This window comes from Schistocerca nitens, chromosome 1 (assembly GCF_023898315.1).
Source record: "Schistocerca nitens isolate TAMUIC-IGC-003100 chromosome 1, iqSchNite1.1, whole genome shotgun sequence".
Lineage (NCBI taxonomy): Eukaryota > Metazoa > Arthropoda > Insecta > Orthoptera > Acrididae > Schistocerca > Schistocerca nitens.
Window position 1 is genome coordinate 1,060,301,491 of NC_064614.1, and position 12,446 is coordinate 1,060,313,936.

General features: G+C 43.2%; 1 protein-coding gene across 8 annotated transcripts in view; it reads left to right on the forward strand.

The window, feature by feature from the left end:
* Nucleotides 1-12,446, forward strand: part of LOC126197766 (inter-alpha-trypsin inhibitor heavy chain H4-like) — a 204,436-nt gene that overhangs the window by 184,175 nt on the left and 7,815 nt on the right. For all 8 annotated transcript variants that reach the window (XM_049934662.1, XM_049934666.1, XM_049934664.1 and 5 more), the window contains 2 exons: nt 1,492-1,604; nt 4,640-4,779. In XM_049934662.1, coding sequence (XP_049790619.1) covers nt 1,492-1,604; nt 4,640-4,779 — 253 coding nt within the window. The remainder of the gene's footprint in view (nt 1-1,491; nt 1,605-4,639; nt 4,780-12,446) is intronic.

Below are 12,446 nucleotides of genomic sequence, written 5' to 3' on the forward strand. Positions count from 1 at the left end.
ACAAACAGCAGTTGACGGCGTTGCCTGGGAAAACGTTGTTGTGATGCCTCGTATAAGGAGGAGAAATGCGTACCATCACGTTTCTGACTTTGATAAAGGTCGGATTGTAGCCTACCGCGATTGCGGTTTACGGTATCGCGACATTGTTGCTCGCGTTGGTCGAGATCCAATGACTGTAAGCAGAATATGGAATCGGTGGGTTCAGGACGGTAATACGGAATGCAATGCTGGATCCCAACGGCCTCGTATCACTACCAGTCGAAATGACAGGCATCTTATCCGCATGGCTGTAACGGATCGTGCAGCCACGTTTCGATCCCTGAGTCAACAGATGGGGACGTTTGCAAGACAACAACCATCTGCACGAACAGTTCGACGACGTTTGCAGCAGCATGGACTATCAGCTCGGAGACCATGGCTGCGGTTACCCTTGACGCTGCATCGCACACAGGAGCGCCTGCGATGGTGTACTCAACGACGAATCTGGATGCACGAATGGCAAAACGTCATTTTTTTGGATGAATCCAGGTTCTGTTTGCAGCATCATGATGGTCGCATCCGTGTTTGGCGATATCGTGGTGAACGCACATTGGAAGCGTGTATTCGTCATCGCCATACTGGCGTATCACCCAGCATGATGGTATGGGATGCCATTGGTTACACGTCTCGGTCACGTCTCGTTCGCATTCACAGCACTTTGAACAGTGAACGTTATATTTCAGATGAGTTACGCCCCGTGGCTCTACCCTTCATTCGATCCGTGCGAAACCCTACATTTCAGCAGGATAATGCACGACCGCATGTTGCATGTCCTGTACGGGCCTTTCTGGATACAGAAAAAGTTCGACTGCTGCCTTGGCCAGCACATTCTCCAGATCTCTCACCAATTGGTCAATGGTGGCCAATCAACTGGCTCGTCGCAATACTCCAGTCACTTCGCTTCATGAACTATGGTATCGTGTTGAAGCTGCATGGGTAGCTGTACTCGCCATCCAAGCTCTGTTTGACTCAATGCCCAGGCGCATCAAGGCCGTTATTACGGCCAGAGGTGGTTGTTCTGGGTACTGATTTCTCAGGATCTAAGCACCCAAATTGCGTGAAAATGTAATCACATGTCAGTTCTAGTATAATATATTTGTCCAATGAATACCCGTTTTTCATCTGCATTTCTTCTTGGTGTAGCAATTTTAATGGTCAGTAGTGTAGAAGATAGTCTCGCTAAACTGAATCAAGCTTTTTGAAATACATCGCGTTTTCAATGCATTTCGCTTGAGAGTGTGGCGGTTATGCCGTTGAAAGCCCAACCCTTACTTCTGTGGCGCGTGGTGTCGAGTCAACAGTAAAGGAACGAAAATATTTTGGTCTGTCGCCAACACTGAAATAACATAGTGCATATGAAGTACAATAATACGGAAATACGCATGAAGTATCACATATTATATGTTTACCTAAAGAGATAACCACTGGCATTCGCTTTGTCGTCTTTCGCAGAGGTAGTGCCAACGCTGGCCGACATTACGTGGCTGGGCCCGCTGCGGAACGGATCTCAGGTCACACTGAATATTAACGGCACCGAGCAACAACTCCAGCTCGCTGAGAACCAGGTAAGTCGACGCTAGCTATGCCTTACCTTAGCAAGAGTGTTACCGCTGGCGCAGATGTATAGTACCTCTGCAGCGGACCAGTGCCCAGCTGTAAATAAGATGCTTAATTTTTGAGGGAACTCATCTGTGACAGGCTCCGTACCTGTACTCCTGCTACAGCTATTGTTAAAACCTTTTTAGGTTTTCCTTGATAGACCCCCAGTATGGAAATACGCAAGAGACGGTATTGAACACAATGATAGTTGCACATGCTTAAAGGTTAGCTAATCTTGATTAATAGCACGTCCCTTCTAATCCTTCGAAAAATCCCCGTTGGCTTTTCTTTATTTTGGAATTTAAGTGTTTACACGACTAAAGTGAATAACATTTTTATCTTAACAGCACGTACAGAAATAAAATATGCGGCTCCTATAAAGAAAAAGGACACGTGTAATAACATATTGTGAGAAACCTAACCGTATATTTATGTGTTTCCTTTAGCTCACTACAGAGGCCGCATAATTGCAGAGACCGTCTAAACTTACTAACTCCACCTTCATTACGCATGTTGCATGGAAATGAAGGCGAACATATACTGGTGCTTGAACTCGCAACCGATAATACACGAATACAAGCTTTCACTTATGTGTTTTCTTTCAAGTTGAACGGAAAGGGTAAGCTGTCAGCCCCTGTGGGCTTCACAGCCCGACGAAGTGTTTTCGAGGGAAATGAAGGCAAAATGTGGTGACGTAATGCAATGCTTAAATAAGAGTTTTAATCAATACTTCCACAACAGGAGCAAGCACAAACGAAGACTGCCATGTAAACTGCTATCAACAGTGGAGGAAATTAAGAACAATAGAAAAACCGTCTCAACACTGCCGAGAAAGCTTTTCCATTAGAGACTCAAACAGAACTGATCGTGGAAATAATCTTGAAGTATCAAAAAAGGGGTAGCAAGGGATCTGCAGGCAACAAATAATTTCTGCTAGGTGTAAAGGATTTTACCATCACGGTGCAATAGAACATGACGTAGGTCCAACGGAAGTCAGTCACCAACACGTACAACAATTTATCGTATTCGAGATAAATTTGAAGGCGACGGCACTGTTCAGTATGTGGGTGACCAAAATCATTAACAAGTCTAGCTTCCAGCACTGTTGTGTTGCAACATTTTGCTAGGTAATCTAAAAAATCTGTGAAGCAGGTTGGACGTGAGGGCGGGGTAAGCTGATCAAGAGTACGACGAGTTCTGAAGGCTGCAAAGTGGAAAGTGTACATTCCAAGATCGCCGCACGCAAAGGACGAGGTCAGCCCAAATCGAAGCATGGAGTACTGCGAGTGCTTTGAAGGCATGATTCGCGAGAATGAACGGTTTGCAGGGATGATTATCTGCTCTGACGAGATGCAATTCAAACTGAACGATACTGTAAACCGTCACAACTACGCGTAGTGGGCTCCTGAAAATCCTCATGTTCACGTGGACAAACACGTTTATTTGAAGAGGGTTCCTGTGTGGTGTGGTCTGCCATCACGCGGTTTGATAGGCCCTTTCTTCTTTGAAGGTAGCGTACCTGGTGAGGAGCACCTTCATATGCTGCAAACATCGATTTCACCTGCTATCCGAGAGATGTTTAGAAATGAAACAGTTTACCTACAACAAGATGGCGCTCCTCCTCGCTACCATAGAGGCTTCAGAGCCTACTTGGACGAAAATCTACCTGTACGATGGATAGGCGAATGGGAGCTGTTGAGTTCCCTACCACGGTTTCCAGACCTTACACCTCTTGACTTCTACCTATGGTGGACCTTGAAAAATAATCAACAGAAGCCAGCTACACTGAAAGAGCTGCGGGTAAACGTCGAGGCGTCCTGTGCGGCTGTCATACAGACAACACTGACAACCGTAGTTCGGTCAACAATACAGCGGCACCGATGTTGTTTGGCTGCTAATGGGGGTCACTTTGAAGAAACAGCTGCGATAAGGATGGAAGCAGAAGAAAGAAATTGAAATTTGTGCCACAGCTGGGACTCGCACCCCAGTCTTCTTGCTTAGGAGGCAAAATGGCTAACCATTACACCACCGGCCCTCCCCAACACAAACTTAAATTCATATCTTCAGTTTGATTTTCCCCTACATTGTCACCATTGTCAGGGCTCTCCGGCATTGGAATAGCACCACAGTGTTAGACGTAATGGGAAAGTCATGTACATAGGTGATGTTATAAATCTTATAGTTTTTCCTGAGACATTTAAGTCTCGTCTTTATCTGCAATAATGATGAAGTAGAAGAAAGAAATTGGCCAACGGCCTTGCCGCAGTGGTACCACCGGTTCCCCGCCATATCACCAAAGTTAATCGCTGTGGGGCTGGGCTAGCACCTGGATGGGTGACCATCCGGTCTGCCGAGCGCTGTTGCCAAGCGGGGTGCACTCAGCCCTTGTCGGGCAAACTGAGCAGCTACTTAATTGAGAAGTAGCGGCTCCGGTCTCGGCAACTGACATACGGATGGGAGAGCGGTGTGCTGACCACATGCCCCTCCATATACGCATCCAGTGACGCCTGTGGGCTAAGGATGACGCGGCGGCCTGTGCGGGAGGAGTTTAGTTTTAGAAGGAAGAAATTAAAATTTGTGCCAATAGTGACAATGTCCAGGGAAAATAAGTTGAAGATATGAACTGAATTTTTTGTTGCGGAGGGCACTCGACTTGGGTAGTTCGTGCAGCAATGTTTACTATGTAGCTGCGGTGGTGTAATGTTTAACATTTAGTAAGCAAGAAGACCCGGGTTGAAGTCCTGGCAGTGGCGTAGATTTTAAGTTCTTACTTTATCGCAGATAAAGACGAGTCTTAAATGTCTCACGGAAAACTTTAATTATATGACCTATAACATAAAAAAACCTCTCCCATGTTCAAGAATTGTAACGGTATGACATTTCGTTCCATTAACATTTACTATCAAGGCGTTTACATGTTTTTGGGCCATTCGGTATGCCCTTACGATAGTAGAAAGTCCAAGATGTGGCAGCTGACTGCAGCCTATGCTTTGTGTTCCAGACGGAGGGCAGCTTCCAGAACTGCACCACGCCACCTGGCGGATCTGGCGTTTGCCGACATCTGGCCGCCTGTATTCTCCCCGAGTTCAAGGAGAGGCTGGACGTCTTCCTCTCCGGTTACCTGTGCGTCGTTGAGGGCAGGTGAGACAGCCTTTATATACCTGTTGTCTTCAGGACCGAATTAAGACTAATGTGGGGGGCGGAGGGGGGGAGGGGGATTCCGCTGCTTTGATCAATTGCGGGATCTCTAATCAGCAGTTTATAGACGTCTAATTTCACTTCCATATAATATCCGAAATGACACGTCAGGAAATTTTATTTTACTGATTCGTCCACTAACATGCTGTGTACCTTGTTTTATGAAACTATCAATTCAGCATCATAATCAAATTTCTCAAGTCACTAAAATTACGCATCACAGTTGACTATTATTAGCTTTGTACATATAAAATTCTTCTTCGCCAAAACGAAAATTTTTAGTCCATTAGTTACGTTGGTCATAAGTACACTGAAAATTTATCTACTGACTAGTTTGCTCTTATTCGTATTTTCATTCCATGGAAAAGTAAGATATGCATTGTCACAGATTTGTACCGTCTGCTGAATTATCGCCAATGAGACTGACAAATGACTGCTGCTGCAAATGCTAAAGTGTGCATACTATGTTGAAGTTGATATAACATATTGAATTTCACAATAATATATTACAAAGACAAAGCTTGCTTGAACTCAAAAGTTAATGGAACTAACGTAAATAAGGTGTGCCAGAACAGTAATTGTAAGTGGGCAAGATTGTCATCGGCCATCATTCAAACAAACAGATTTCAGACTAAATTCGTGGAAATACAGAGCAGACTATATTGGGAACATACATGTACATAAAATAACCTCTTTGCAAGACGCCAACTGCAATTTTAATAATCTCTCCCGGCTGGACAGACTGAGAGAAAAACTGGTCCCCATCAACTTAGACATGGATCTGTCGCCCAACAGACTGGATAATGAGAAAGATTTGGGCCTCGTGAATGAGTCGTGGGTGACGATTCTTACAAAATCATTAACGATAATTGATTGGAGAAGGTCACACATCTGCTGAATTAAAAGTCTTGGTCCAAAATTACATCAGTTTTATTCGCTCGTCACCAGCACACACATGGAAAAAAGGAAAGACCCCACATCAATGAGAATAGCAAGAATAAAAAACAAACAGAAACAATAAGAAATATTGTACACAGGCACGATTTAACACAATGTTAGATCGACGTTGTATGGGCCATAAGAGAGAGGTGTGATGCTAGTGACCAGTCACCCCAACAGGTTGTTCTCTAGCAATCATAACAACAGATGGGTTCGCAATATGATTACTCTGATAGAAACAGAAAACGAGATATAGATTCGATATGCAAGTGCCTAGATCCACTCGGTCATGGGTGTGCCCTTAGCTATGAGGCTACATTGAACCACGCTGCTTAACGACATCTAGGGCAACGCGAATCGAAAGCACCTTATCACGATTCTTCCGTGATAACCAACAATGCAAGCTGCTCTCACCATAATTAACGACTCAAGGAGACAAGACATATGCTGCGGCCCGCTGGTGGCAGCAACTCTTTAATGATGATCTGATAAGCTGATTCTCAAGATAGCAAACTGTGGTTCGCGCCGCAACTCCCAGACTATTCCACCATCTTCTGCATCTCTACCCCCAATCTCTGTGCCTCAGGCCAGAGTGTTTTCTTCTGTTGTTACAGAGTGGCTCCAGGAACACTCTTCTGAGTTTAAACACTTCTGCTGGCCACCAAATTCCCCAGACATGAACATCATTGAGCATTGGACTGTTGATGACTGGAAACATGTTTCCTGGTCGGACGAGTCTAGTTTCAAACTGTATCGAGCGGTTGGACGTGTACGGGTATGGAAACAACCTCATGAATCCATGGACCCTGCATATCTGCAGGGGACTGTGGTAACTAGTGGAGGCTCCGTAATGGTGCAGTCGCCCAATTAATTCCCTCCCCTCACATGAAACACTTATATAGCTAATAATTTTTAAATTAACCAGTGAGCGGCCTGCCTGCACTGTGACAGAGAGAAATTTGTGGTCCACTTTGAGTGGTGTAATAATGTCGCCTGGGTCCGTCAACGCTGCTTCTGTATCCGTCTCCAGACTCTCCAAAATACTGCACTTCCTCTCTGCTATGCACAAAATTTGCGAAAATGAGCTTCCCTCAGAGGCAATGGCTCCGTCAATGACTAACCAATAAAATGATTCTAAACTGCACTCAACAGATCACCTTCCAGATATCTTTTTAGGTAATGTCCAGCATATCTGGGATGCCTTGCAACGTGCTGTTCAGAAGAGATCTCCGCCCTCTCGTAATCTTACGGATTTATGGACAGCCATGCAGAATTCATGGTGTCAGCTCCCTGCAGCACTATTTCAGACATTAGTCGAGTCCATGCCACTTCTGCGTGGTCGCGGGGGCCCTACACGATATCAGAGAGACGTTCACTTTCTTTGGCTCTCCACTGTATGTCAGCAGATGTTGGTTTGTCCTTTCTCTAATCGTACATCATACATCACATCACTCAAGGTGCACACTTTTCTTAAAGAAAACGATAGACGCAAAAATTACATAGTCTATTACTGGGGTATGTTGACGACGCATTGCTGCTACGTGATGGGTAAAATTGAAGGACTACTTACATCGTTCTTCACACAAAAACTTGAAGATAACGAATTGGCTATCTCTTGGCTTGCCCTCTCATTTTTTGAAAGCCCTGTTGGCAAAAAACTGTTACTAGTCCATAACTTAAAACAAGTACCCAAAAATTCAAGAACAGAGAGTATATGAACTATCATGCCCCACTTGTTCTGCCCGTTACTTGGGGAATACAGACACGAATTTCAAAACCCGTTTCCAAAAACACGTGAATGTTAAGTTTTTCGTCAAGTGACAGTCAGCAGCCGTCAAGTAGTTGAGAAAATTCGTTATGAACCATCAGCTTTAGTCATAGCCCATCATTAGAAGAGGTAAGGTTACAACAGATCAGTTGAAAGAATATTTCATGTCCTTATGGGTTTGTATAACATCAAATTTATCATAGTGAAAAATCCTTAATCAATTGGTTGTGACTTCTATGTTATACGAGGCCGTAAAGAACATTATACCATGCTTTAACCTGATCTGTTATCTCCTGACGTTCTGTGATTGTGGTCTATGACCAAAACAGGTAGACATACAGGTCTGTAATAAACAGTTGATGGTTAATCATGTATTTTCTCAAACACATCAAGACTTTCAGACTCAAACCTTTTGAAAAACCAGACTTTGTAGGGAATATGTCGGTAAACAAACACATTATTGACAGGGTAGAAAACAGTTTGGTAGTACTACACAATGAAACAAATGGTAAGACCCTAAATCTGTTAAAACAATTGGAAAAATTCTTTCATAAAATTAATAGATGTTTAATGAACAGGCAGATTTCGCTAGTTTTACCTATTTTAATAATTTAAAAACTTATTTTAAATCTATTTCCTTCCACATGTCAATTCATTTAGCACTCTGATGTCTGACACTACTTGGTAAACTTCATCTTCGGTCAATTCATGTTAAACTACAACTATGAAGTGTCTTGAAATGTATAAATAAGTGTGCGCCTTGAGTAACGTCACGCATGGTCACAGAAAGAATAAACTAACGTCTACTTGCATAAGAATGTTAAAAAATGCTCCCTCTTCGTTTTTCCCTATGTTTTTCGCGGTTTCTCATCATATTTTCCATCATTTGATTGGCGAAATAAAATTCTAACACCTAACCTTCTTATTACAGAGACAAACCTCACCTGAATCAGAATTAAATAATCAGTAAAGACGATTTGTCTCTGACGGTGGACCACAGGGTCCGAAATGCATCATGTATTTCAATAAACAAGAATAACTTATGACTGAAGCCGTTATTATTCAGACTCCTGCGTACTAAATACATTCGTCTTCACACTGCGTAATATGGGTAAAATGAGAGTGTTATTACTCTACATTCAAAATCGTTAACGGTTAATATTTCCCACAAAACTGGGTTATGAGGTACCGGTCCCATGACAGCTAGGAGCCCTTAGCATGTGTGACACTTGCTACTTACTTAAACCGGCTCTGCTCGTATTGTCTCTTAGAAGTTCAATAATGGGAGTGGTGCAACATGGGTTTAAAGCACTTGGTGTTTATGATTTTCTCAAGTTTTTAGCCGAATGATATTGACAGTAACCGTTCTGACTTTGGTAGGTTAAGCCAGTAATATACGGATAAATTTGAGATTTAAATATAATAATATAACATAATATAAAATAAAATATATAACAATATAGGCTACAATATTTGAAATTTAATATATAATATAACACAGTTAATTGATATCAAGCATGAAACAAGTGTCATGCTTCACATCGAACTGGCTAGAACCCGAGGTACGAAATGGCAAATCGAATCCCTGCTGCGTTAGGTCCGTGTGAACCCACAGCAGGTATGATCAAGTTCTACGGCATCCACTTTCTTTTTCACAAAGTAGTCACGAAGAAAATTAATAAATACTATTTCTCAAATAACCTCCCTTCAAACTTTCCAAAACGTCAACGAACACTTCGCCAGGAGCCTGTTTTGATTCCTGGAAGGAAGCTGCTGCAACAGCAATATGACTGGAGAATGTGCGTTCACATAGTGTCCCTTTCATAGTTGCAATACGCCGTAAAGTCGCTAGGATCCAGGTCATCTGAGTAAGGAGAATTAGAAACAATTTCAAAGTTCTTTTCGCGAAGGAACTCCTTCGCCACGTTCGCACAATATTCTGGTCCATTTTCTTGCCGAAAGAGCACACGTGCAACCTTTCCCAGATGTTTTTCTCGCAGTGCTTGTAGGGCTTGTTCTTCAAAACGTCTTGCTAGCTCGCACCAGTCACCGTAGTGCTCTTTGAAACACTAAGAGTACGGATGTTGCCAGTGTTCTCCCACAACTAGGCCACCATCATTTTTTCATCACAGGCACGTTTGGTGGTGTCGAGCCTCTGTGTTTTCACTGAGCTGTCTGGCTCTTCGTTTGTGGATTTAAAAACGGCATCCATGTCTTATCCATCGCCACTGCTGTCGAAAACAGAGTCCCATTTTCGTCTTCATCAAGTGTCAGCCTCCCCTGCAAGTTGCCTCGCGCGTAGCATTGAAGTCGTCCACCAGAATCCGTGATACCTACCTGGAGAACATTTACCGCGTTTTCAGATCATTATGAAAGTCTGTGTGCGCATATCTCACGTAAATGTCATCCATGGAAGTGTTATCTCTCAAATTCAATCAGTCACCTTCTAAAACATCTGACTCCACTCACGTCACTATGTTGACAGACCACCTGAGGCGAGGCCGTGGCAAGAATGACTGTTATCGTTGATACAACGGGTTTTCGGTTATATAGTTTTCTTTTCTCATCTCTAGTTTAAAATGGCTGTTAAAACTGCTCAAAAGAAATCTTCTAACTCGAACAATCGCGTGACATTTGACTCACGCGGCGCAAAAGCAGCCGATTGTGAGAAGCTAAAAGATTGCCCCAAGGACAAGCTATAAATACGCTTGATATCTGACAGTTTCGTGAAAGACAGATCGAAGTGGAAACAAATCATACCTTCGTATAAATTCCTGTTGTATTTTAACAAATTTAAAATGGGAGTTCCCATACAGTAATTAAGAGCACTGGTGAGTTTTTATGTAAAGTCAACAGTCAACTGCGAATGTTATGTCGTTCCAAAATATTACTTGATATGAGCCCAATACAGTGTTATTAGAGACTACAATAATTTACCAATTGAGTTGCAAATGAGTAATTTGATCCCTATTCACTTAATGTGTAAAAATGTTACCAGTTGTTAATCACATTTAGAACACAATGGTAACATTCAGGTGAAACAAGGGAGGAAATTAATTTGGAACTGGATGCCTAGTAAACATAATAAATTACATTAAATTGACCGTTACTGTGATCGCGAGAATAAATACGTGGCAAGACCCTTTGTGCAGATACTTCCAACAGAAGCGACTAGATTGCAGAACAAGCTAAAGCTGGAGAATTAGACTGAATCGCGATTGTGAACCTTTGTTTATTTGTTAAAGGCTGTGTTTACATATGACTTACACTCTATAACGTACTGCAGTACGTGTTTCAAGGTTATTTTTATGATAAATTTTCACAATATATTAATAACTATGACCTGTCACGAAAATAGTACCAAGAGAAGTCGCTAGATCGTGCAGCGATCCGAAGTTCGAGAAGAGCCCGAGAATCCGCGATCTGTGACGTCAATTGTTCGAACAGCTCGATTCCTGCTGCAGCACAGCTCTACTCCTTGGATCACAGAACTTCATTTGACTGATGAACGTCATTCCAAAGACAGTGTGTTGAAATACAAAGGAAGAGACTGATTCCGAATTGAATATTTAACGGCAGGAAAACATAGCGGTTCAAGTATTTAATGTAAGCGACTTAACCTAATATCACAACTAACGTGTTAGATTTAACCAAACTTATCATTACACGTTGACAATAAACATTAACCCGCAAACAGTAGTTGCAAACTAGAGCTTCCTTGCGTTGTAAATAGTCAAAGATTGTCACAGATTTAGGTAATTAAACTTAGAGTCTCGTACAGCAAGAAAGCAAGGGAGATGGTGGCCGGTGTCCTCTTTCTAGAAGACAAATGTCCACGTGGATTAATACGGTTCTTTATTTACATGAAGTGGAAAAACATGTACTTAACTTGAATAGAGTCCATGTGTTGTGGTGAAAGTTCATCAGTAATAGTCCTCTTGCAGGCTGATGTAAAGTACAATTCTGATTGAGGTAAACTAATCCCACAATAGTTACTAATCTGGTCGCTATGTACTGACGAACTAAACACGCTCTGTAAGCAGTCTACCAGATGCCAAACTGGATGATTGAATGAGACACTCCTGTCAGCGGCGGCCGTAAGGAACCGCGCGACCGTTACGGTTGCAGGTTTGAATCCTGCCTCGGGCATGGATGTGTGTGATGTCCTTAGGTTGGTTAGGTTTAAGTAGTTCTAAGTTTTAGGGAACTGATGATCTCAGATGTTAAGTCCCATAGTGCTCAGAGCCATTTGAACCAGTGAACGGCGTGACTTAAGTACAAGCTGCTGAGATTGCGTTGGCGGCGTGTTGCTTGTGAATGTGTCTCTGGCCTCTCTCATGATAGCTGCGGTTGATCCAGCACCTACTAAACATTCTTCACGCTTCATGTTTACCAATTTGGTGGGCTGGTGACAGCTTATGCCAGCTCATTTCTCCCTCAAAATGCCACACCTTTGTCATGTAGGGAGGATACAAACGACAACGGAGGGAGACAGGACACTGGACATAGAGATGAGCTGGGAGATGTGACTAGAGGACAGCAAACTCCTGACACACCCCGCCATCTGGCTTGCGAGGCAACAGGAACATCCTTCAGAAAACTGCTGTCTGGGCACACTCCCAGGCCCGAGGGTGTGTTCTGGGGCGATGATGGCGACGGCGACGACGGGTCACGACTATTCGTTCGACGAGCGGAGACGATGGGAGTGAGGGCGCATCGTCCATCCGCTCCTCCTCCGGCGGGCGGCTGCGAAGGCCGCGTGGTGCCGTGAGGTCGTGAATCTGGTGGAATAAAAGCAGCAGAATCACAGGGCAAATGACACGCACGAATTTGGTTCTGGTGGTGGCGCTGCAAGCCATCGGGACCTGCAATTGAGTACATAGCTTACAATACGTTAGTTAGT